Raw genomic sequence first — 27942 nt, 5'->3', positions numbered from 1 at the left:
AATGTTCAGTAGGCATTTGGATGTATGAGTCTAGAATTTAGGAGAAAGGTCTTGCTGGGGGCATAAACATGGGAGTCAAGGGCATAAACATGGGAGTCAACAGGTTAATAGATGGTGTTTAGAGCCATGGGACTGGTGAGATCATTAAAGTGATAGTGAATATACAAAGAAAACGTCCATGAACCTCTTTGTTCTGTTTGATGCTTTTTGCCCTAAATTCTCTTCTGCCCAATATTTATATTGCTACTTTGCTTTTCTCAGTGGATATTTCTCTATTGACAACTATGTCCATGAGATAACTTTCTAGCTCAGTTCTTCTAGAAACCTGCTAAAGGTGGAATGTCAACCATGATACTAATGATAAAAATAATACTTCTGATAAAAATGACTCCAAATTGAAAAACTTCACCTAGACTATGAATAAATTATAAATATCTGGTGAGAAGCCACACTTTGTTGTGTGTGGTGACTCTAAGTTTTGCAGGAGACATTTTGTTACTGCCTGCATGTACTCCCTACAAGTGGTTCTTTAGGTTTTCCACTGAAAATTAGATACCATATACCATTCAAGTTATTACTGCTGTGTAACAAGTTACCCAAAACTTAACAGTGTAAAAAAACTAATAATTTTATTATGCTCATGAATTATTTGGGTCAGGAATTTTGGAAATGAATGTCTGAGGCTACATGATGTCCGAGTTCCTTAATCAAGAAGACTTGAAGGCTGGGGATGACTCGATGGCTGAGGGCTAGAACCATCTGAAAGCTCATTCACTCACATATCTGGTGCCTGCGATGGGATTACTCAAAGACTAGGTCTCCTGACCAGACCACTTTCAAGTAGCCTCTCCAAGTGGCTTGGCTTCCTCACAGCACAGCCCCAGGTAGTCAGGTTTTCTACAAGGCAGCTCAGTCTCCAAGCATGACTGTTCCAGTGAACGAGGCAGAAGCTGCATTCCCTTTTATGACAGCCTGGAAAGGCACACAGCATCACCTCCCTCATTCTCTTTTGGTTGAAGCAGTCACAGCCAGTCTGGATTCAAGGGGAGGGGATATAGATCCTACCTCTCATATCAAAGAATTCTGATAGTATTCTAAGGGAGATGCTATTTTTTTCAAATCACATCTTACTTTGAGATTTTGTGTGTGTGTGTGTGTGAGGAAGATCAGCCCTGAGCTAACATCCACGCCAATCCTCCTGTTTTTTTTTTTGCTGAGGAAGACCGGCCCTGAGCTAACATCTATTGCCAATCCTCCTCCTTTTTTTTTTCTCTTTTTCTCCCCCAAAGCCCCAGTAGATAGTTGTATGTCATAGTTGCACATCCTTCTAGTTGCTGTATGTGGGAGGCGGCCTCAGCACGGCCGGACAAGCAGTGCATCGGTGCATGCCCGGGATCCGAACCCGGGCTGCCAGCAGCGGAGCGCGCGCACTTAACCGCTAAGCCACAGGGCCGGCCCAGGACAGTGAATCTTGAGGGTAAACAAATACACAAGGTGAGCGCACACTGGCCCCAGTGTTCTGCCTGGGGAAACTGTCCCAACTGTGGTATTGGGAGGTGGAGCCTGAGCCAAGCACAGCGCCTCACTCCTTAGTTAAGGAGGCAGGGAGCAGAGGTCTGGCTGCTGAAGTAGCTGGAATTTTGTGGCAGGGTACTAGAAAAGAGGATCAAGGTCTACCAAACAATGGCTGCTATAGGCTGAGAGCTGAATAGAGATTCCACAGGGTGCAGGGCTGGAAGAAGTTGGGGTCCCAGCCCAACAGAGTACAGATCTCATTGAGCCCCCAGGCATTCAACTGAGACCTCAGAAAGACCACGCCTTAAGAGTAAGAACCATGCACTAGCAGAGCAAAGGTGGGCAAATTAACATCCATAGGCCAAATCTGGCTCACTGATTGTTTATGTAAATAAAGTTTTATTGGAACATAGCTATGCTCATTTGTTTACATACTGTCTATGCTGCTTTTGCACTATATTGGCAGAGTTGAGTAGTTGCAATAGAGACCGTAGAGCCCACAAAAGCCTAAGATATCTACTATCTGGCCCTTTACAGAAAAAGTTTGCTGATCTCTGTACTATAGTAAGAGCCACACTCCAGACTAAGGGCAAAACAAACATATCACCCTAACAGAATAAAACCAAGCCTGGGAGAATCAAACAGATTTGCCAGTAACTTAACTGCCTGCCAGAACAAAACTCAACATATTTTAAACAAAAACAACATAATCTCCACAAGGTATTATCCATTATGTCACTTACACAATTACATATTAGATAACATATGAAGAAACAGAAAAATGTGACCCACAATCAAGAAAAAAAAAGTAGTCAATAAAACAGAAACAGGGCCAGCCCCGTGGCTTAGCAGTTGAGGGCGCGCGCTCCCCTGCTGGCGGCCCGGGTTCGGATCCCGGGCGTGCACCCACGCGCCGCTTCTCCGGCCATGCTGAGGCCGCGTCCCACGTGCAGCAGTTAGAAGGATGTGCAGCTATGACATGCGACTGTCTACTGGGGCTTTGGGGGAAAAAAATAAATAAAATTATAAAAAAAAAAAAAAACAGAAACAGACTCTGAGAACACCCAGATGACAGAATTAACAGATAAGGCCTTTAAAATAGCCATTATAAATATATATGTTCAAGTACTTACAGGAAAAAATGGACACAATGAGTGAACAGGTGAGAAATCTCAACAGAGAAATGGAAACTATAAAAAAAGAACGAAATAAAAATTCTAGAACAAATAAGTACAATATATGAAGAAAAAAAAAGGCTACTTGTATTTTAGAGATACATAACGAAAAATCTACAGATGAACTTATATGATATCTGGGATGTGCTTCAAAATAACCCAGCTTGGGGAAGGGGAAGTGGCTGGGGGTAAAGATGAAACCAGAGTGGCCATAAGTTGATGACTATTGTAACTAGGTGATCGGGGTATGTGGCAGATTATTGTACTGTTTTCTCTACTTTTGTGTATGTTTGAAATTCTCTATATTCGAAAGTTAAAAAAGAAAATTCAATGTCCACAAAAAAAAGCCGTTTTAACTATCAAACAAGATGTTGTTCAAATGAAGCTGTGCATCCTTATTATCTTCCTCCCAACTTTGCCAAATTCCCTAAGATATGTAGCATTCAGTCTGCATTTTCAAAGATTTCCAATGCTTGGGGAAAGTGGGCATTTCATAAAAACTGAATATTTAGGTGAATGCCATTCTCTCTCTCTCTCTGTGTACGTACGTTATACACTTCGACACACACACAGAGATATCAGTATTTGATTTCACAAAATGAGATTATATTAAACTGCTCTATAATTTGCATTTTCCAAATAATATATATTGTGGACATCATTCCATGTCAACAAATACAGGTCAACATTATTTATTCTTTTAAATGACTGCATAGCATTCATCACTGAGGGCCTACATGCTGCACTATGCATTGAAATTTCATAATTTCAATGGGAGACACTGAGCTATCTATGTTACAGAAAGCTGTCTCAAGCAGAGGGAAAACATAAGAGTATATATGGCTCTAGGGACATGCCTGACTTTAGGGACTTTAGGGCCATGATTTGATTGTTAAGTATATTATGCAGTAACAAGCCATACTATAACAGAGTTGAAATGTATTTGTTAAAAAATATCATATAGCTAAAATCCATTTCCATTCTCTTGCTATCAACACGGACAGAGTTTAAGTCACAGGAAACTCCTTATTAACATTAGCATTTTCCAAACCATCAATGGACTGCATCCCAAAAGTTTAATTCTAAGCCGGTTTGGTGAAACTGAGGATACATTTTCCTACAGAAGTGATACAAGACAGTAAGGATGTCAGGTCAGTTGACAAAAGTTTCAAGTACTTAATTCATGATGTACAATAGCCCCCCTCCTACCTGGAGGTTAAAGTTTTGAAAAACCACTATGGTAAGAGAATTCTCAGTGGAAGAATCTATGGCCTTAGAGTCACAAATGAACAGAAGCACATATTTTTTTACATTTGTTAAAATAAAAAAAACCGGGGCCCGCCTGGGGGAGTAGTGGTTAAGTTTGCGCACTCTGCTTCGGCGGCCCAGCGTTCACAGGTTTGGATCTGGGGTGCAGACCTACACCACTCATCAGGCCATGCTGTGGCAGGCGTCCCACATGTAAAGTAGAGGAAAATGGGCACAGATGTTAGCTCAGGGCCAATCTTCCTCACACACACACACAAATTTTTTTAAATAAAAAACTTTAAAAATAAGAAAAACCAAGAATAATAAAATATTAGTAGCATTTTATGCATCTTAAATTATAGTAATGAGTGTATATAAGTAATTTCCATTTACCATTCTATGATCGTAGAAATCTTGAAGATGTTCCTTTCCTATATTATAAATTACACAGACATTTTGCTTTGTTGCAGAGAGTATATATAGTAAAAGACATCTTTCCCCTGGGTCTGGTCCCATTCAAACATTCAATGTCTTTTATATTTCTCTTTTTTTCTAACAGTAAAAAAAAAAAAAAAAGTTACTGCTTTGGATAATAAAAATGCTATCTTCTCAATGTATAAAATTCAAACATATCAAGTATAAAGCAAGTAAAAATCAGTCCAATCTCACCATCTAGAAATAACAGCTATAAACATTTGGGTGCACATCATTCTAGATATCTCTTTGTGCATATAAACACATAGGGAAACAAAGATATATAATTTTACATAAGTGGGATATACTGTTCTATACCTTGCCTTTTTCCCTCAATATATGTCAAGAACTTTTAAGTCTACAGTACATCCACAACATCTTTTTTAATGGCTGCATAGCACTCCACTGCATGGATGAACTATAATTTTTTTAGCCATTCTCTTACCAAGGGACATTTCAGATTCTGTCCAATATTTCCCAATGACTATTATTATAATGTTACATTATTATTCATACATCTTTGCACACTCATCCTATTGTTCTCTCAGGGTAAATTCCTAAAAGCAGAATTGTTAGGTAAAAAGTACGTATACCTTACACCTTGATACACATTGCCACAGAAACCTCTGGAAGGGCCAGACTATTTCACACACTTGCCAACAGTGCCTTTCTTAGACTTTCTGCTGGGCTTGCCAACAGTCTGCCGCCTCTCCTCTCACCGGCTTCGGCTCCCTCCACATGGATTGTGGAAGGAGAGCAGGACAGTACTTAGGTCCAAGAGTTGATTTCCATCAGCTTCCTTCATCTTTCCCATGACTACACTGCTTAAACCTCAAGCAATTCTCTTAGATTTCTTCCCTTCCCCCATTCCAATCTCTATTTTCTAATCACCTCCAGTAAGTCTGACTCACAATTAAAATTACCTGGAATGAAATTCTCACAGCTGCCCAAAAAGGTATGCAGAAGCAAAAACTGCATTAAATTATTATTGGAGGGAGACGGAATATAAAAAATAAAAAGAGAGAGAGAGCGAGAGCATGCACGGGAGGGAGGAAGGAAGGGGGAATAAAGTCACTATTTTGGCCTGTGATGTGAAGAAAACTGACATTTTCAGATAAATTATTCTTTAGCCCTACCATACAACTTTTGTGCACAAATATTTCTATAAGAGGTTGAATTCTGAAAGGTCTTTCATTCAGTTATGAAACTGAGTACTTACTACGTGCAGACATTGTGCTCCAGGCTTTGGGGAGACAGAGATGAAGAAGGTAAGATCCTTGCCTGTAAGAAGCTCCCACTCTAGCAGGGGAGATGGAGGTGTAAACAACCACTTTTTAGATAAGTGTACATACTTTGATACCGGGTGAGAAGTGTTGTGATAAAGGGACACTCTAAGTGCTACGTAAGCAGACTGGGTCAGTTTGGCTGGGCAGAGGCAACGCAGCTTCAAAGGAGAGATGGTCTTTAAGAGTGGCCTTGAAGGACAAATGGTTTTCTGGGTGAAAAAGGACACTGCAGGCACAGCAATTACAGAGGTACATGATGGTGAACCTTAGCAGAGATATGAGGATAAGGAACTGGCAGGAGATAAAGCTGAAAACGTAAACTGAGGCCAGACTGAGATGGAGTTATTCTTCCATGCCAGGGGATTCAGACTTTATCTCAGCAACGAGGAATTCCTAGAGGTTTTTTCAGCAAGTAAATATAATAATCAGATCTGAATTTTAGAAAGATAATTCTGGTTGTGGGGAAGAGGATAGACTGAGGTGGAGACCAGTTACAAGGACCCCGTCTAGCCAAGGAATAGTGAAGACTTGTACCCAGACCATGCAGAAAACTGGAGGGATCCAAAAAATGGGATTCACTGACTCACTGGACAAAGAAATTGAAGGCAATGGTGGAGACCAAAAGAACTCAAATGCTTTCACGTAGATTGTGACTGGATGGCAATCACATTAATGGAAATAGACTGTATAAGTAGAGGATCAGAAGATGTGGAGAAAAATATTCATTTCCACTTTGGACTTGTTGAGTTTAAGGGGCCTATGAGACATCTAGAAGAAGATGCCCAACAGAGAGCTAGCATGGAGGCCTAGTGCTCAGTTCCAGAGGATACTCTGTTGATTTTTAAAAATCATATAGATTTGACAGTCATTGAAGTTAAGTAAATTTGATTGATGACAACAAAGAGACGAAGCAGGGACGAGGGCTTAGGACAGAATCCTAGAGAACACTAATATTTACAAACTTAATAGAAGAGCCTAGTGAAAGTTTGGGAAAATCAGAGAGACAGCAGGCAAGCCAGAGAGACTGGCTCATAAGGGGGACAAGAGTGTAAAGGAGAAAATATGCTCCCTCCCTCACCTTCCCCATTCCTTCCCATACTCATTGGGCAAAGAAAGGATCTTATGTAGTTGGTTCGGGAGCTGGAACAAGGATTCTAGCAAACTGGGGACTGAGAGTGAGAGACTAAGCAAGGAGAGATAGATAGATAGCTAAAGATAGTCCACAAAGGGGCCCTTTCCCTATCATTAAATCTCTTCCTAATGATACATTTTCCCTCCCTCTTCTAGTTAGAAGATCCCCCTCTTAGTAGTTGCAGTGCTGTAGGGTATAGTGGGATGGGTTATAGGAACCAATAACCTGGCCTGGCTTCCCTATAGTAGCTTTTCCCAAGATTGGCTAAACCACCATTTGTCAAAATCATAAGTAATAAAAAAAAAAAAGAAAAGATTAATATGTTATTTCTATAATCTGCAAAGTGATTATATACATATATATACGTGTATATATATATATATATATATAATATATGATATGTGTGTGGGTTTTGACTCCTCCTCTACCTTGACTATCTCCCTAGATCCTGTTCACCATTACCTGCAGTGCACAAAAAAAAGAAATCTAAACGTCATTATTTTTGGTCAGAAGAGGAAACACAAAAGTAACTTGATTAGTAAAGAGTTTGGACTGCAGCCCAGATCTTAGAAGATGTAAACTGGCACTCATTTCACAAGGTGCCCTCCCATGTTGACCTCCACTCTTCCGTCCAACCAGTCCCAAATACTGCCTACATCACCTTCCCCTTACACAGCTCTCACCTCAGATCATCCTGTGGCTCCTTACTCATCTCCACTAACACTGAAATACTGAGGTCTATCTGCCTATCAATCTCCTTTCTCTCTAAAACCATCTTCCTCTTTACTTTTCACACACACTCATCATAGTTGTCCTGTCTCAACTGAACTTTGCACACTGATTTCTATGGAGAGACCATGCCATGCAGTGCAGAGGAATGAGCCTTAAAAAAAAAATCACCATCTATGTAACCATCTGTGCCTCACTTTTCTCGTGTGCAAACAGGGAATAATGCCTAACTCACTGGGTTTTAAAAGGTAAGGTACTTAACACAGTATCATGTACTTAAAAGGCATTTAACACTTGGAGAGGTTGTGGAGAAAAGGGAACCCTCATATACTGCTGGTAGGAATGCAAACTGGCGCAGCCAGTATGGAAAACAGTATGGAGAGTTCTCAAAAAATTAAAAATAGAAATACCATGTGACCCAGCTATCCCACTACTGGGTATTTATCCAAAGAACTTGAAATCAACAATTCAAAGAGAATTATGCACCCCTATGTTCACTGCAGCATTATTCACTATAGCCAAGAAGTAGAAGCAAGCCAGGTGTCCACCAAGTGATGATTGGATAAAGATGATGTGGTGTATATATATAATGGAATACTACTCACTCATAAGAAAGACAAAATTGTCCCATTTGCAACAAGATGGATGGACTTTGAGGATATTATGTTAAGTGAAATAAGCCAGACAGAGAAAGACAAACACCATATGATTTCATTCATATGTGGAAGATTAACACACCACAGAGAGAACAATTCCGTGGTTATCAGGGGGAAGGGGGTTGAGAGGTGGGCACAATGGTGAAGGGGTGCATTTATATGGTAACTGACAAATAATAATGTACAACTGAAATTTCACGTTATAAACTATTATGACCTCAACAAAAAGAAGGCATTTAATAAACGATAGCGATTCACTATGAAAATATTTACCTCACAAGGCTATTGTTCCTACGTGCCTGGCACCAAAGTAGTCCCTCAAACTACATTAGTTCCCCTCTTAAAACATCTCCCATCCTTGAAACAACTTCCTAGTTCTTTCCAACAAAGATTCAGAAACTAGTGCAAATCCAACAAAGATTTCCCTAATTCAACTGCAAAAGTATTTGTACATTTACTAAAATCTCACCACTCACGCAAGGATAACACCTACTGAGAGCTCCCCAGACATAATTTCTCCTTTTCTTAACTTTAAGTCACTGGAAGAGAACAATCACATTTTGCAAGTTCCCCAGAAAACGTGTTGTATCATGCCAACAGATACAAGTTGCCTTCTCTGTGTCACCTGGGTGTCCAGGCACATTTCAGAGCTACGGTAGGTTCATCTCTCCGCAGCCTGAATAAATAAGTTTGCTACACTAATCATCCAACCCAAGTGGGAAAGAAAACTTCAGACAATGTCCCATCGATCTTAAGGGGTGACTGTGAATAGATGCCACGCAGTGACGTGGTCCAGGCGAGTGACGAGTGAACAAATGTGTCTGTTCCCGCGACGTGCCAATGTGCCATCGTGTGTGCCTAGGTGTGTCCGTAAAACTGAAAGTACATTCGTGTGCGCCGAGATAGCTGAGCGCGGATGTGTATCCCTTTGAACTCGGGCGCGTAGCGAGCGAGCGAGCGACGGTGCGAACCCCCGCGAGGCTGTCCTCCAGGTGCTTACCTCTGAGGGCGAGCAGGTGGACGCCGCTGGGCGCCGCCATGTTGGCGCTGGTCACGTGGCCGCGAGCGCTCGCTCGCCGCCCCGCCCCGCCCGCCGGAGCCGTCCAGTCGCAGGCCTGCAGAAGACCGTCGGCGCCGAGGCCGCCCGAGGCGAGCGCGCGTGCGCGCGGGGGGTTGACTGCGGGAGTCCTGGCGGCGGAGCGGCTCCGGCACCGGGGCCAGCAGGGGAACCCGCGGCCGGCCGAGCCCCGTCCGGTCGCGAGAGACGGGCTCCAGCCGCGGTTCGCGCTCGCTCAGAGCCCCTGCGCCCGGGTGGGATGGAAGAAGCCTGTCAGGTAAGCGTGGCATCCGATATTTGTAGCATCAACATTTTGGTGCATGGAAACGTGAAGTTGGGAGGAAAAAATAAAGCACAATCTAGCGTTCAACGTAGCTGATTGTTGACACGTTTGACACTTTTTTGCAAATTATTTCCCTGGATTCAGTTGAAAGGTAAAATTTGGTTCAAAGTCACCAGCTGCAGCTTTGCTGTCCCAGAATCTACCTTACTCAGCAGAGACTCCAGGCAAGTAAAGATCTGTGTGCAGCTGCGAAATCTATTCTGGGTACCCCAGTGGGTATGTTCAGGGGACTTCTCTTTCCCCAAGGACACTTCCCGCTCAGCGGTGTTAAACTGGAGTCTTAATCCTAAATTCGATTTTTAAGCATGAGAGGATGACGTCTGCCAATTGCGCTGCCAAAAGACGAAGCCTACAGAGGGCCAATTATGAGTCAAGCGAGGGAGCTGATTTATCCCTGGTGATGACGGTGCCCATTTTACCAAATTCACTGTTCCTCTTATCTGCGTCCTGGCACAGATTTCCATCCTGTCACCGACCATGTATTGTTCATCTTGGTAGCTGGTGCTCTGCAAAGAACCTGATATTCAAGAGTGTCTGGTGAAGGAATTGAACTCTCCATGGAGCCAGTCAAACCAAGAATGTAACAGTTTCCTGGACTTTAAATGCAGTAAAGATTGATAAGGATTCTCAGTGAATGTGTGTGATGTCTCCTAATTAATTTTTAAGAATTTAATTTAACTACACAGTGAAAAATCCAGACAATTCAGAAATGAGTAAAGGGCAAAGTGCGTCTCCTTCCTCACCCTCTCTGCACACCACAGTCCCGCTCTCCAGTCAAGCACTGTGTGCATCATTCCATGCCTTTTACAGGCAAATATGTGTAAATATTTTAAATGGAATCACATACTGTTACGACTTGCTTTTTCCACTCGTGGTAAACATCAAATCTTAGAACACTTAGCTGGAGTGCATTCTTTTTAATGACTACATGGTCCTGATATTTTTACTTTTAAAGATAATGAATTGGGGCAGGTCATTAGAGGATACATGCTATACTTCTTGGAGATCCAGTTTTGGATGCTTTTGGGTCACCTGGAAAGATAAATAGAAATAATGTTTTCCACCGAGATAAATAAGATATACAAGGATGAGAATGAAAAGTACTCCTACAGCTTACTTCAAGCCCCACCTTTTTCAAACTCAGACCAGTTCCAGGGAGAGGGTTTTTGAACATGGTAAATCTGTCCTCTGTGTAGCTGAAGCCAACAATCTGAGTGCAGCAAAGGAGTCTGAGAGGTAGCAGGGCACAGAGTCTCAGGAAGTATGCAGAAAAAAGAAACCTAGAGTCCCTAGCGAAATGTCAGAAGGCATTAAGCCCAATTTCAAACACATCTGAAATAGAATGCATGTTCATGTGATTCAGCTTGGCCAACCCTTGGAAAACAAATGCACAATTTATTCCCCTGCAATTAGAAGGAAAAGGATAAGGAAACACTGTGAGGAGTCAGGTGGCACCACCATAGTGGAATCCAGGGAGGAAATCCCCGATACATTCAGTAGAACGCAGATCTTTAGGATGAGCTAGAAATGAAGCAGATGTGAACTTGCACAGATGATAGCTCATTCACTGATCCTTCATTTGGCTTCTTTCATACCACATCCTTCTGACATTAGAGGGATTAAAAGCTGCCAGCATGTGTCCTCCGAAGTCATCAGTTTATGAGATATATGCATACTGACCAACAGAATAAAGGGCTAGACCACTGACATCTAAGATCTCTTGCAATTCTAACGTTCTGTGATCCTGGGCATTGAGGGCATTAGAATGCTTTCATTTAGATGAGTAACTGCTACTGACTCATCTCTCTGCTCCATTTCTGCCAATCTTCCCACCTGTGAAATGAAGGTTAATTACGTATGTTGTGGCACTTCACTGATTTGAACTCTTACCATTACTCAGATTTTGTACTGGGGATTCTTGACTAAAAAGTTGAATAATTTTTCAAAACCAAGTTTCAAGAAATAAAGAATAACTTTTTAATACCTTCAGTTTCTGTCTCCAAAAATTCATTCTTTATTGTTAAAATATTTTTATAAATTGCGATTAATTATTGTTTAAAGGTCTTTTTACCTTGGTTTTAAAAGATCATGTCTTATAGCATCTTTTAAAATCTTTTAATCTTCTTTATAAATTCTGATATTCATATTTTTGAAAAGTCAGTTTTTCCTTCCTCCTTCTTCTACTTAATGATATTTTATTATAGACTTATACCATATAACTTTTTCAAAAGCTGTATATAGTTTGTGATGAAAAATTTAAATTATATCAGTTTCTGTAATGTATCTATTGAATTTGTAATTCAAATTCACATTTTTTTCAATGCTGTAGGGGATTATACAACATGAAGTAAAATCTCTTTAAAAATAAATTTTGCTTTGTAATATATCATCCTGTAACTTGTTTCACAAGTTTAGATTTTTAAATCCTTATTAGGATTACTATAATGCAAGATATTTAAAAACATAGACTAAAATAAAGAGTAAGGTGCTTACATATCTATAGAAGAAAATTGTTATATATGAACACGTTGTAAAACTAACTGAAATAATGTGGTATTTCCTACTGGGCACAAGGTAGGTTCTATGGCCTGCTGAGGGAAACGGGGTGCCCTGGGCCCTGCAGAGCTTCTGTGGGACTGTCATCTAGCTTGGGGTGCCTTCATTCTCCCTTCCTGACCTTGCTTCTCAGTTTTGCCATCTGAATCAGAAAAATTAGCCTTTTGATTTGATTTCAGGACTGTTTCTTAGCATTTGATTCTGTGGCTTGAGAAGAATATTTCCAATCCTGCCCTCTAATTTGTCCAATTTTAGTGTGAGGAAATACTTTTATTTATTTACATTTTTTAAGTCAAATGAACATTCTTTCCAGGAACTAGGAGTCCTGCATAAACATAATCTGCACATACAACAAGGACCTGTCTCCTAGCTGACTGGATCCCTGTAAAGTTAGGGTCCAGCTTCAGATGGTTATATGTTCAGGCAGAAAGTTTCTAGGGCAGTCTCTTAGCCAACTTGATGGCAGGATGTCGCTTCCTAAACCAATCATTTGAGACAATAATGGGTATGTTACTAGGTAATCTAGGGGTACCCTTGGAGACAATGTGTAAATGGTCCATGTTTTTTGAGGGAAAGTAATGCCATATGCAAGACAATTATGAGAAATCAAGTGAATTTCTCTTTACTGCTTGTGCTCTGTTTCCTTGATCCACAGCAGTGCCAAGAGGGAGCTGGGAGCAGGGGAGGGGGGCTTTAGATGTACGTCACCTCCTGCTGCTCCCATTTTTGATTTGTCTAATGACATAATTCCTGTACAAATGAAACTTTAAGTCCCACCCCCTTCTGATGAGATTGCCCTACCTGAGCCCCTCCTGCATTGAAATTCTGAAGATTTCAGGGATCTACGGCCATTTATAGGCCTAATCCCAAAGGACTCAGCAAATAGCGTGCTGCACCCTTCTGAGCAGTCTACCAGGGTAAGCAGAGTAGAATGGGACCAGACAGGGCTAACTTAGCTGTAGGGTAAGACCAAAACGTTGGCCCAGGGGAGTTGTTGCTCTCAGACCCAGTCTGGCCAGCATTTATTTTAATCTGGTTCAGCCCCTTGGCTTGAAAGATATTAGGGGAGATTGTAAGCAGACGTAATGCTTCAGCATAACAGCATATCCATTGTTGGAGCAGTAGCCCACCTGGAAGAGTGGCAGGAGCCAAGGGAGGCATGCTATGGGAAGGTTATAGGGAAGAGGATGAGGGTGGTCCCAGACCTCACTCACTGATGCGTCCAAGTTTTCTGATAAATAGTGCTTGCTTTGGTCAGAGCTGACTTTGGAACAATGTAGGCTTGAGGCACAAGGCTTCCCTGACCTCATGTTTTGGAACTGGCTCTGAGGGAAGTTGGGTTAAAGTAGAAGCATGCTGTTGCCCCATGAAATCTAAATAAAAATAAGTGCCATTAGCGCCTGCCATCTACTCTCAGTTAGTAATCCCTGGAAAAGTAGCACCTGCTTATACACTTCTGGAGAATGAAGAATTCCACTCAGGGTGAAGAAGAAAGGCAAAAAGTTTCCAAGAGAATTTAGTGATCAATTAGCCAATCAATAAATACTTAAGTGTCTACTCTAGGCTCCAAGGAGATATGATATTATTTTTGTTCTTAAGAAACTAATTTGAGGGGCTGGCCCCATGGTTTAGTGGTTAAGTTCAGCGCATTCCGCCTTGGCGGCCCTGGTTTGGGAGATCATGGATTTGGATCCTTGGTGCAGACCTACACCACTTGTCAGCCACGCTGTGGTGGTGACCCACCTCCTATAAAGCAGAGCAAGATTGGCACAGATGTTAGGTCCTCAGCAAAAAAAAAAAAAGGAAAAAAAGAAAAAGAACTAATTTGAAAGCTGAGACTAACATGCTCACAAGATTGTTCATCAAGACCAAATAAATACCCTTGAGACTACAAGCCCCATAGGAGCAATGCCAGGTGTGAGGGGTCACAGATTCTGGCTATCCCTGGCTGCCAAGAACTGAGAAAAATGCTAAAGTTTATTATATAAGGTCCCAGGAAATTGCACCTGTTTAATCTTCACTTCCTATAAAGATGAAGGAGAGAGTAAGAGCAATAATGCTTCCTTTAGCATCTCTAATCCACACTTGTAAAAGAAAAGAAAATGCTCTCAATATTCTTGTTGGAATTTTTTTTTAATCTGGTTTTTCTTTTCTGTTTACACATGTATGTAATATGTGCTCTTTAAAAACATTTTAAAAATACTGAAATGTGTAATATAGAATGTAGACGTCCCTCAGAAAAGCTCTCCCCAGGTAATCACTGTTAATGAGTTGATGTATATTCATCCAGGTTTTTTCCTATGCATTTACCATTTGCTGGACTTTCTAAGGGGAGGTACCTATTTTTACCACAACCAGCCACACATCTATATAGAATGAAAGACAGCAGACTAGGCAAACAACATGCGGAAGGACAGGAATGCACAATATTACCTTTGACTTTATTACAGTTCACTCTGCGTTCTGTTTTCCTTTTGCCTTCTCTCTGCACTTGTTTTTCTTCTTTCATTGTCTCCACCCTTCTGTACGATTCCTTATTTTACTGTGGTTTTACTTGCTTTCCCTCCTGAGATGGTGATACATTTCTGGTTACCTTCTTGTGTTTTCTCTCTTTATTTATTCTTTTGCTGGATTTATGGTTCTTTGCTGTTTAATTCTTAGTGTGTTTGAGTAAAAATACATGGCCTTGTAGGATTGTATGAGACCAGTTCATATAGAAAGCAGTTGGACCATTAATATTAGAGGTTGAAAATATTTGTGATTTTGATATTTCCTGCCTATCAGAATGAAACAATGCTCTTTGGTCAGTTAATAGTTATGCAAAATACACTGCAGCAAGAATCTCCAAAGTAGAGATTATGAAATAACAAGGGATTTAGTAATAGAAAAAGAAAACTAGCTGCATGTCCCTTTCTCCCCTCCCACCCTCCGCCTCCACTCCCCAAACTGGCTGACAAACTAAGCAATAGTGCATTTCTTAACTTCTGCTCACCTCTCACTCAACAAATTCTATATTCAAGACTGAAACTGTTGAAACAAACAAGAGGGCAGATGCTGCCTCGACCTCTCTTCCCACTGAGCTGAGCTCCTCTGTGCTCACCCCATCCACTCCAACCCAGAGAATAACCTGTCTGGAGAGCATTCTCGTCATCTGAAGCACACACAAGCATCACTGCATTTTCTTTTGCTTGATAAAGGATAAAGGAAGAAAAGAGGCAGCTGCTCTAGGAGCAGAGAGCAAACAAGCCTCACTGTGGTGGCCCCCGGCCTTCACAAAGGGGGGATTCAGAGAGCGAGGCAAACAAACTGTACAGCCCAAGATTTCCACACTGATTCACCTGCCAAAATTATTAATTAAAAATCTAAAGAATTGTCCAGGTGAACTGAGAGTCTAACCAAAGAACATTTTCCAACTGGTCTTTTATTAAGCTGGGAGAGAGAGAATACAGTTGAAGAACTGGAAAGGGCTTCAAAGATCACCTAATCCAGCTCTAACTCGACCCCTTCCAATTTGAAGACAAAGATAGCGAGGCCCAGAAAGGTCGTAGGAGAGAGGATTCAACCCTTTTCCAGCCTGTGTACATTATAACACTGGAGGTCTTAAAAAATACTTGTTTACAAGACATTTATAAGGCACTTTTTGTAGCATCTTATACACAGTAGCTCTTCGTATATTCATAAGAGATGGCATCACACTTGATTGCATTATATTTCTCTGCAGGGTTAATGGAAAGCCCCCAAAATTATGACATGAAAAATTTCAAAGCTTTGGTTTTACATTTAGTGTCTGTCAATTTATAGAATCAGGGTGTCAAAATGGGGACTTTGCCTTTGGTAGCCAAATAAAGTACATGGTAAACTATGATACCATTGAGAAGCAGTTTCCAAACAAAAGGATTGAGTATTGCTGTTTTGTTTTTTTTTTTAAGAAAGCTCTTCACTATCTTCTCTTTTGGCGAGTTCTGCTTTGTGGAAGTCAGGCTGAGCACAATCTTACTGTTTAAAGGTGCCACTTGTCTGCTTCAGGTAAACTTATTTTTAAATTTCCTTGGTTTGGGGCTGGCCCGGTGGTTTAGCGGTTAAGTGCGTGCGCTCCGCTACTGGCGGCCCGGGTTCGGATCCCGGGCGTGCAGTGATGCACCGCTTCTCCGGCCATGCTGAGCCTGTGTCCCACATACAGCAACTAGAAGGATGTGCAACTATGACATACAACTATCTACTGGGGCTTTGGGGAAGGAAAAAAGGAGAAGGATTGGCAATAGATGTTAGCTCAGAGCCGGTCTTCCTCAGCAAAAAGAGGAGGATTAGCACGGATGTTAGCTCAGGGCAGATCTTCCTCACACACACGCAAAAATAATAAATAAATAAATAAATTTCCTTGGTTTACAGTTGTATTTTAGTTGACATTTATATGGAGCTTCAGTGGCTGAACAATATAGTCATATTATGTAAACAAAATTTTATATCAAAGTAATACATATATAGTTTTAAAAAAAACATGCAATTATAACAAGGTTTGCAATGAAAAGTGATAGTCTCCCATCCTACCCTTTCGCAATCTGACCCAACCCATCCAATTTGAACTGTTTTTGTTTCTAGTTAGTGCTCAAAGCCATGCCAACTATAGTTTATTGTATCTGGACTCTGACTTTCTTGTATACTTCTTTTTCTGGATTTCATAATTTCCTATTCTAATTTGGACCAATTAATTCCTTAGACATGTTATTCCATTCCCATCCTCAGATTTCTTTTTATTGGAATCAGATTTGTTTTACGATTTCTTGTACTCCACATCTTACACGCTCTTTGATTTCACCTTTATGCTGCTAAAATAGATCTAACTTCATCAGAAAATGTGTGAAGTAAGTTTTCTGGTTTCTTAGATTTCCAAAACCTCCTTTGTTTTGCTCTCACACTTGATTGATACTTTGGGTATAGGTTTCTAGATTCAAAATGATTTTCCATCAGAACTTTAAAGACATTGTTCCATTGTCTTTTAGCATGAAGTATGGCTGATAAGAAGTCTAACACTATTTAAATTCCCCCTTCTCTCCCAGGTTACCTCTGCTTTCCCCTCTGAAAGCATTTAGGATCTTTATGTTTATGCTCAGTGTTTTGATATTTAATAATGTAGCCTACATGTGGATCTTTTTAGTTAAATGGTATAGTGGTTAAGAACTCAAGTGAATTATACTGCCTGGGCTAAAACCCTAGCTCTGCCACTTACTAGATGTGTGACCTCAGGGGAAGTAACCTCTCTAGGCCTTACTTGAGGGTAATACCGTGTGCCTCACAGGGTTGTTGTGAGAACTGAGGTGAATGATGCAAGTGCTTAGGAGATAGTAAGTGCTCAATAAATGTTAGTGATGATGATTGACTCTTGCTCCACCTTCAGGGAGCTCTTCCAATTTGAAGATTCATTTCTTCACCTCTGAGGAATTATCCTTTCTCTGCTAATGTCCTTCTGTTTGCTTATCGTCTCCAAAATGAAAATAAGCTGGCTATCAGATTTCCCACATTGATTTATCTTTTCTCTCTTATTTTCTCTTTTTGATGTCCTGGGAAATTTCTTCAACTTTATACCCCAGATTTCTGCTGCTTGAATTAGAACAATCATTTTAAATTTCTAAGAGCTCTTTTTTATTCACTGATTGTTCCTTTTTCATAGTATTTTGTTTTGTATATGCAATATCTTTTCTTTTCCAATTTCTATATGAAAACTTAAAAACATAAAGGTTGAAAAAATCATACAGTGAACACCTGTATATACCTTCCACTTAGATTCAATAATTTAAAAAATTTTGTCACATTTGCATTATTTCTGTTTATAGACATATATATGTCTATGTATGCATGTATATATGTATGTATATATAACCCACTTACACAAACATACTTTTCTTCTGGACCATTTGAATGTAATTTTGCATACGTCATGACTCTGCTCCTAAATACTTCAGCATGTGACTCCTAGGAATAAAGACATTCTCCTACACAATCACAATACCATTATTACAACTATGAAAATTAACAAAATTCTGTATCATCTAATATAGAGTCCATATTCAAATTTCTCTAGTGTCTCAAATGTGTGCAAATCCTACCAAAATGTAAAATGTCCATACCCTTTCACTCAACAATTTCATCACTATCTTGCATATATACCCCTAGATGTACAAAATGGGGTATACACAAGAATATTCACTGCAGCACTGCTTTTAAGAGCAGAAAATAGGAAACAACCTAAATGTCCATTAGTATAGGATTGGGTTAAACACACTGAAATCAAATTATAGAATATCAAACAGCTGTCTAGAATCAAAGTGTTTAGAATTGAAGTGTTCTAATATGTATTAATAAAAGATGAGTTAAATTTAACTGGAAAAGATTCTGAGTACTGCATATATCACCATTTGTGTTAAAACAAAAAATTATGGATGTTTGCAAACTGATAATTAACTCTGAGGGACAAAAGAGAAACTGCTAAAAGTAATTGCCTCTGGAGAAGTGATTTGGGTGACTGGGCTGAAGGGAGGGCAGCTTACTTCTCATCAAATACTTTTACTCATTTTGAATTCTGTACTATGTCCATGTTACAAAATAAAAGAGTCAGTGCTTCAAGTGGATGAATATTCAATCCCATGTAGCAGTGGTTCTCAAGCAAGAGTCATTTTGCCTACCAGAGAACATGCAACAATCTCTGGAGACATGTTTGTTACAACTGGAAGTGGGGTAGTGCTACTGGCATCTAGTGGGTAGAAGCCGGGGACGCTGTTAACCAGCCCACAATACACAGGTCAGCCCTGCACAACAAAGAATGATCTGGCCCAAAATGTCAACAGTGCTGAGGTTGAGAAACCCTGCTGTAGAGCCACTCTTCTGGATGATAAGGCTTAGAAGAACTAAGAAAACTAAAGGAGTGAACAAAGTCATGTGCATATGCCTAAGCATTCAAATCATTGTGCCTTTAAGATAATTCATATTTCTAGCTGTGAAGGAGGATGGTTGAAGTCCAATATATTCCCGTTTGCATAGTTTTTTACAGATTGGTACAGTATCAAGCTTCTGTAACCTTAGTTCACGTTAATAATTTTAACTGTCGTAAACGTAGTATAGTCACTATAAGAACGGGGTGAGACTAGGGCTTTAATCTATATATACTTGCACATGTATGCACAGCACATGTACAAGAATATGCATTGCAGCATTGTTTGTAATGGAAAATATTGGAAACAACCTAAATAATAGGGTACTGCTGGAATAATTTATGGTACATTCATACAATGGGATACTATGCAGCCATTAACAAGACAGCTCTAATGATATCCAAAATATTAAATTTAGAAAGCAAGTTAGAGAATAAGATATGTGGGAGGTTGCCATATATATATATAATATATACAAGATATATACATATATGCTCATTTATGCCTATATTTCTAAAAGACAGAAACAATGGTTGTTTCGGAGGATTGGGGTGAGGAATTTTGACCGTGTGTCCTTTTGCATTTTTATACTATGTGCATACTAATTATATTAATAAAGACAACTCTGCCCAAGTGAATGAGTAAATTAAATGCACTCTATAATTCCACTGCAACACATAATACAAGGAGAATGATATATGTATTACAATAAAGATGTAAAGGAATATGGAAACACAGAAAAGTTGTAGATGTTGAAAAGTGGAAAATGTTGAAAGCAGAAATGAAGAACTTCAAGCCATACTTCAAATGAGGTACCAATAAATTCACTTATTACAATCAAACATCCTTTTCCTAATACCTGCTCCTATGAGGTTATAAAAACAAGAGGGCAGTTGGAGTATTTGTCTGGTGACTAGGGCAAATATCATCCAAGTGAGGTATTTTCCAGATGGTGATGAAAAAAATCCCCTCTTACGAAGAGCCTAGTGGTCTGGCATGCTTAAGATTTGGTTGGCCTACTTGATGGAAGATGAGAAGGAGGAGTGGAAGGCAGCAGCCTTGAGTATAGTCCTCGCTTTGCCATTAATTCATAGTGTGACCTTAAGCAAGTGAACCTCTGGATCTATTGTCCATCTATAAAATGAGAGTGTAGATCCCAAAAAACAAATTAAAAAAAAAATCAAATGGATAATCCATATCAGGGAAAAAATTTCAGAAAAACATGGAAAAATATTCAGCCTTCCCATTAAGCAAAAGGAATATAAATTTGAGGTTTTATACCTATTGAAACAAAATCAACATCTCGTGCCATTGAAATTCTGTTAAAACCAGTATACACATTCATATCTGTTAGAAATTTACAAACCATTCTGGAAAATATGGCATATTTATGTAACTGAGCCATAGAAATATTCCTACTCTTTGACTCAGTAACTGCATTTCCTAGAAATTTAACTTAAGGAAATGATTTAATAGACACAAAAATATATATACACAAAGACATTAATTCATTTGAATGTTGTCTATAATAATAAAAGAAAAAATCTAGGTAAATGGTTTAATATGGACAAATCAACATGAAATATTGTACATCTATGAGAATCACTTTGAATACTAGAAATGTTTGTTAAAAAGAAAATACTATATTGAATGTATATATGGATAAGATACAAATGTAAAATAATTTCATTTAGAAGGAAGAATTATGGGTACGTTATTATTTAATCGGTATTTAATATTGTTAAACTGGCTTTAAAATTCTAATAAGAATTTAAGAATGAATTTAAGGAATTAAATCATTTGACCTCTAAGTTCTGTGATTCTTTTTTTTTTTTTTTATAATATAGATACTTTTTTTTTTTTCTAATTTTTTTGTTGTTGTTGTTCCCCCAAAGCCCCAGTAGATAGTTGTATGTCATAGCTGCATATCCTTCTAGTTGCTGTATGTGGGACGCGGCCTCAGCACGGCCGGAGAAGCGGTGAGTTGGTGCGCACCCGGGATCCGAACTCGGGCCGCCAGCAGCAGAGCGCGTGCACTCAACCGCTAAGCCACGGGGCCGGCCCTAAGTTCTGTGATTCTAATCATTCTCTGATACAGTGCTGGGGGCTTTGCTGTCAGCTTTCCTCTAGCAGACAAGGATGGCAGTAGATCAGACAGATCTTCAGAAGAGACAAGGCTCTGGTACAGCAAGCTGGGGCTCCTGTAATTTGGAGACCATCAGGGACATACAGCATTTCTTCTTTCCTCTCACACATAAACTCACTCACATATAAACTGAATTTTGTATGATTTATAAAAATGCTTTTTTAGATGTGTACCACATCTGACTATAAAAGCTTAAGAGTGAGGAGAAAAGATGTGAAAAGAAGCACAGATCTTAAAACAGGGAGGGAACCTAGAGATCATTCTAGTACAACCTCATTTTATGGATGAAAAAACTGATGCTCAGAAAGGAAACATATCACATGTAGAGAAAATGCAATTTGGAGAGGACAGGGAAAAAATTAAGAGTGGTGGATGGGGGAAGAGCAGTGAAAAAGGTAAAGGCAACAAGTAAATATCATAGATGTGTGCATGGATGATGAAAGAGCTGAAGACTACACTGAAGGTGGAGAGTAACCACTAGGCATAGAGGGTGGCTGTGTTGGTTTCATACACGGTCCTATACATCTATTCTGGTATTTAATTACCCCATACAAGGTGCATAGGTAACTACTAGACTTATACCCTTTTAACTCCTAATGAAGGTACAGCCTTTCAAGTCCCAAAGATGAATGCTAAACCAGATCTTTATCCATGAACTGAACATAAAACACTGCTTAAATTTTTAAAAAGTACATTAATGGGTATCTCATTGGCTTTTTCTGGTTTCTACATAAAAAGAATGTTGAAAGATAATTTGTTTAGATTGTACTGATTTCTCTTCCCTCAGAGCTCATCTTTAGGTATCAATTGTGCATTTTCAATAAAAAATTTAAAAATTAGCTAATTTAGATGGAAAACAAATTGCTTTCATATAGTTTCAGAAAGAATTTTAACTGAACTAATTCATTCTATCTGTAACAAATTATGTACATATATATATTCTCTCAGAAATCAACAAGTTTTATCTATATATAAACTTCTGAGATGAGACTGAAACTTTTGCAACACCCTCTTTTTTATGGAGATGGCTGAGTGACGTTGGTATGCTGCCAGCCACAGCTATTTTGTGTCCAGAGGGTACCAGTTACTTTGCTCCTCCTATGTTTGATAGGTTTTACTAATGGAAAGCTGATTTAAGGACAAGATAGTGCTTGTCAAAGTTGGGATTTTGCCTTAAGCACTGAACAAATCAGATTTTAAAAGTAAAGTTCACTTTACATCCCACTTTTGATGTTAACAATACCTCACTCACTGGCACACATTATAAACATCAAGCTTTTACTTTTAATGATTCTATATCAAGCAATTTATTTATACTTTACTTCAATAAAGTAAGACTATACTAAGCAATTTATCATTACTTTGGTTTTTTTCTTGTTGGACTTCATCTTGGTAACAATACAGCAAATTACAACAGATATACACCTCATTTTACACAAGATATATTTCAATAATGGTATGTAAATTGGATTTTTATAAATTGATTTCTATCTAATTATCTTACATTATTATTATTTATAAAATGTTAATGCTAACTTCTAAATTATCTTTAATTAATATTTGATGCCAAACATTTAGGTTTTATGCTGTATGTAGTTTCTCTTCTCTCTTATACACCCTACCCCCAACAAGCGATTAATAGGAGTTTATTTAAAACAAAAAAACCCTAAACTACGAACACTTCCGATTTAGAAAAATCACATGGAAAAAACAAGATTATTAGGAAGACCTTAAAGAAATGTGTTTTAAAGGTGCCAGATGTAAAATCTTAGAAGCAAAGTGTGGGAGGAATGATGATAAAAGCTTAAGACCTAAAATTTTTTAACAAGACTGAAAAAGTTTATCAAAAGTATTTAAGAATCATATCATCACACATTAACATATCACAACTAAGCATTTATTATACGGTTTAAGAAGGGAAGCAACTGTAGTGGTATTTCAGAAGCCATATCTTTTTTTTTAATGTAATATATGCTCATAGACTCTAAACAGTATTTTAAAATATACAATCTCTCTAAAAGAAAATATTCAACTAAAGATAAGATAGATAACTTTTAATGTAAGTAAAATGTTACAAGATTTTAAAATTAAAGTCATCATCTGATTTTTCACAACACAATGTACAGAAATTTGCAAACTTCCTGTACAGAGCAGTATACTCATTACTCCTGAGCGAGGCGTTCAATGACACGTCGGTAATCTTCCACAAGTTCCTGAAAGCTTTCTTCCAGCTGTTCGTGTTGCATGCTTATTTCTATTTGGTTCATCTGGTTCGTCAGTTCTTCTGGTCTGAGACATTTTCTCATTTTAGCAAGATCTCTCTGCTTTTTCTATGCAACAAACACAATAATTGGTTAGACTAAGAAAGCTGATATATTTCTTTATATTCTTAGAATTTTAAGTCCCCAATGTTAAAAATAAGAGTAATGGGAATATGCCCAAATTTGTCCCATTTTTTTCTTAAGGAAGCCTAAACAGAATGTTAACCATGAATTACAAACCTTCTAAAAGGAATTAACCAGAAGACCTGGAATTTGTGTCAATTGATGGTAAATATAGATATATGACTAACAGCCCCCTCTCCAAAATATAATAAAGAACTGGCTAGTGCAGACACTCAAATATTTCCTTAATAAATAAAATACACTAACTGAAGAAAGACAACTGAGATTAAGTGCTAATATTCTTCATTTCACTATTCAGTCATTACATTAATTTCAATTCCAAGATGGCTTCTTCCTGCCACTATGCTCATTTCTAAGTTCCCTTACTTGGCAATGTATTTATGGACCATATATTAATTTTAACATAAACTGTTGGAAGAGTTTCAGAAAGATAAACCAAAACTGTCACATTTTAAAAAACAACATTAACTAGCATTTACTGAGTCTCTACTATCCAGACATACGTTATCTTATTAAACCTTCCCCATTTTACTGAGAAGGAAAACACCATGCTGAGAAGTTTGCAATAGGGAACTGGTAACAACTTTTAAGCAGGACACTGTGTCAGAACAATACTGTGTTAATAATGCTGAGGACTGGACTGGAGGACCAAATGAACAGCTACTGCAAGAATTCAAGCGAGAGACGATGAAAGCCTAGACCAAGTCAGTAGCAGCAGAGATGGAGGGAACAGGGCAGATTTAGGGAAGAAAACAGTGATGATGTGAAGAAGAAAGAATGAAGAAGGATTCCAAGATTCCTGGATGGGTGGCAACACTGCAATATATGAAACTACGAACATTATCATACATTCTGGATAAACTGTTCTAGACTATCATAGCAATCCTCCTTTATTAGAGCATATAAAGAGCTAACTTTACATAGAGATCAGATATCACATATATTGACTCGTAATCTTAACTTGATGAGATAGGTACTATACTTTTCAATGGATAGATGAAGAAAAAAAGGGATACAGGAGTTAAATAACTTGTCATAGAGGTAGCTGAGAAGCCAGGATTAAAATCCTAATGATCTGGTTGCAAGTTTGTATTCTTAGTCCCTACATCTAACTGCCTTTCAAAAGACAATTAAAAAAAAAACAAAACCTAAAAACAGTCTCTTAAATCCATCCTAAAAACTAACAAATGTCCCTTAAAGGAAACCCTAATAATTTGGGAATACTAGGCAAATGTATCATGATTACTACTTAAAAAGCTCAAAATTAAGCTAAATTTATAATCACACCAACGTTTTAAAAACAAAGTAACAATAATAAAATTTGGAAATAAGCCTTTACTGAAATAAGCTATCTGACACTACAAAAAAATTAGGTTGATCCTGGGTCTAAATTGCTGGAGCTAAGTAAATGAGGCTGCTATTCCTATAATCAGAAAGAAATAAAATTAACTTCATTAATATAAGACGCTCCTCTAAAGCAGTGCTTCTCAAACTTGAATGTGCACACAGATTACCTGGGGACCTTTGGTTAACATGCAGATTCTGATTTAGCAGGTCTGGGATGGGGCGAGATTCTGCAGTTCTAGCAAGCTCCCAGGTGATGTTAATGTTGCTGATCTACTGACCACACTTTAAATATTAGTTCTAGAGAACTGATGAAAATTCAAATTTATTGCTTTTTTTTTTCTTTTTAAATTTTATTCATTTTATTTTTTTCCCCCAAAGCCCAGTAGATAGTTGTATGTCATAGCTGCACATCCTTCTAGTTGCTGTATGTGGGACACAGCCTCAGCATGGCCGGACAAGCCGGTGCGTCAGTGCGCGCCTGGGATCTGAACCCGGGCCGCTGGCAGCGAAGCGCACACACTTAACCGCTAAGCCACTGGGCCGGCCCAAATTTATTGCTTCTAAGGTCTGGAAGGACAGTGTATTCCTTACTCTTCAATCATGTGGATAATAAATGCTTTATTCTTGCTGTAAAAGTTTTTTTTCTGCCAAGAGGCACGATTACAGTATATAAGAGCTTCTAACTTAAGGAAACAGTTCAGGAACTAAAGGGTAATACATCAAAAAATTATTGTGGTATGTGATAGGAATATAAGCTACTTTTCTAAATTGCTAACCAGTTATAACACTTATTAAGTAATCTAACCCCATTGCTAGAAGATGCCTCCAATCACATTAAATTCTAATATATAATAGAACCATCAGATTAAATTCTTAAATATTTCTAAACCATCAGTTCTGTTCCAAATAACCTATAGAGTGAATCATGTGCCAGTAACATACTGTTTTAAATTATTATGCTGTTTTTAGCTAAGAGAACTTACTTCTCCCAATTTATCTCCCCACTCCTTACCACCTTCAATTTCTTCATTGTCAATTTTTTTCAGATGATATGTCAGAATTAATCTCTATTATAATGTTTATTGGCATGGCAGTAAATCTATGAATTAAATTTAAGAGCACAGGTACCTAGGGATTAAAAATACATATAATAGCTTTATGGAAAAAATATAAAACTATATATATAAGTTCCTCAGGAGCATGTAAGGTATGGTTCAATTTTAAAAATACCTAATTTGAGGTATTTGTTTCATTAACCTTTAATATGCCTTAAACTGTATATATTCTGCTTTGTATATGTATATTACAAATTAATCTTTTAAAGAATGTGTAAAAAAAAGAACTTAAAAAAATTGATTTGGGGAAACCTCTATCCAGCAAAGTGACATACACTGGGAGTACAAATGAAATACTGAAAGGTAGAACTCTTTAAGATTGAAATAGACATTCTTTAGGCTTCAGAATAATTTTGTCCTTCCAAAACCACACAAAAACTTAATTTCTTCATAGATTATGGCTATTGATAATTTTTAATTAAAGATGGTATTAATGTCAATTTATTTATGTTAACATTTGGCTTGAATAGGAATTCATTTCCAGAAAATAATCCTTTCTTCTTGCCTAGTTTTCACAGGTTCCAAGAGGGCTTACAAATATAATCTCAAAAATGCCACCACCAGTAAGGGCTCCTTAATTTCCATCTGCTGAACTAGTCTCTTTTGTGAAGTACAGAGATAATGTTCTTTTGTAAGAATTTTAAAATAACAATAGTGTGGAGGCATATGAATTCCAAAGACTTCTGAAAAGACATCTTTAAAAATAGGCACACTGTATTGTATTTCTGTTCAATTCCTCACTATGGAGGCTTTTCCATTTTATAGAAGAAAAGCCTACTACCCAGATGTTAATAAGTTGTCGACAGTCATACAATTTGTAAAACGTAGAACTAGACCTCAAAACTGAGTTTCCTGATTCCAAATCCAATGATATTATAACAATGATTCTAAATTTTATATTTGTAAGCCAATTATGAATTAAAATATGCCGTTGAAACAATACAAAAACTTTAATGCTAAAACCAAGCAGCTGCACCAACTTTTCCTTTTTTAGCCAAATTGTTCAAAGTTATCTTTTCTTGAACACCTAAAAATTACTTCTGTACTAGAGATGGAGTTTCTTTTTGTGCTTTTTAAAAATGATTCTAGTTAATACAAGTTATTTTTATCCCTTCTTGGCACTGATACAAATAAATTATCAGTGTTTAAAGAACTTTTAAAGTAAGGTACAAGTACTTCTAATATCTACTCAAATAATTTCTTAGTGGGAGAGTGTGTTTAAGCTCACATGATCCCTCAAAAGGTAGCACAGAATTGGTGGACTTTGTTCTCTCAATAAATTATTTCATACCTCAGTAATAACTTAGTGACAATCAAAATTATAATTTCTTTTTATAAAATGTTACAGTAAAGATGAAAATTTTACACTCCAAACCTTCCCTATTAGGCATACATTTTATTTTTTTATTTTATTTTATTTATTTATTTATTTTTTTAAAGATTTTATTTATTTATTTTTTCCCCCAAAGCCCCAGTAGATAGTCGTATGTCATAGCTGCACATCCTTCTAGTTGCTGTATGTGGGACTAAGCCTCAGGATGGACGGAGAAGTGGTGCCTCGGTGCGCGCCCGGGATCCGAACCTGGGCCGCCAGCATCGGAGCGCGCGCACCTAACCACCAAGCCATGGGGCCGGCCCCAGGCATACATTTTAAAGACCTAAAAAAATTCTAAACCACAATCAATATTAAGCAATTTTCCTTTATTCTTAAATATAATTTTGCATTTGAAAATGCTGTGATAACACAACAAAGTACATGACTGTCAACTTGGAATGACAAATTGGAGAAAACCATCTGCATACATTCAAAGAAATCTTTTCACTCCTCCCAT

At 38.2% G+C, this 27942-nt stretch overlaps 2 protein-coding genes across 4 annotated transcripts in view; both read right to left on the bottom strand.

Moving 5' to 3' along the window:
• Positions 1 to 9262, bottom strand: part of METAP1D (methionyl aminopeptidase type 1D, mitochondrial) — a 74770-nt gene extending 65508 nt beyond the window's left edge. The window contains exon 1 of the mRNA XM_058549252.1: positions 9216 to 9262. Within this exon, the coding sequence (XP_058405235.1) occupies positions 9216 to 9255 (40 nt within the window). The 5' untranslated portion in view covers positions 9256 to 9262. The remainder of the gene's footprint in view (positions 1 to 9215) is intronic.
• Positions 9263 to 23124: 13862 nt separating this feature from the next.
• Positions 23125 to 27942, bottom strand: part of HAT1 (histone acetyltransferase 1) — a 67211-nt gene continuing 62393 nt past the window's right edge. For all 3 annotated transcript variants that reach the window (XM_058549248.1, XM_058549250.1, XM_058549249.1), the window contains one exon: positions 23125 to 23573. In XM_058549248.1, coding sequence (XP_058405231.1) covers positions 23406 to 23573 — 168 coding nt within the window. In that variant the 3' untranslated portion in view covers positions 23125 to 23405. The remainder of the gene's footprint in view (positions 23574 to 27942) is intronic.

The sequence above is a fragment of the Diceros bicornis genome, chromosome 10, assembly GCF_020826845.1.
Source record: "Diceros bicornis minor isolate mBicDic1 chromosome 10, mDicBic1.mat.cur, whole genome shotgun sequence".
In the NCBI taxonomy this organism is placed as follows: Eukaryota; Metazoa; Chordata; class Mammalia; order Perissodactyla; family Rhinocerotidae; genus Diceros; species Diceros bicornis.
Note: the sequence above shows the minus strand (reverse complement) of the source record. Positions and strands in the feature narration are given on the sequence as shown.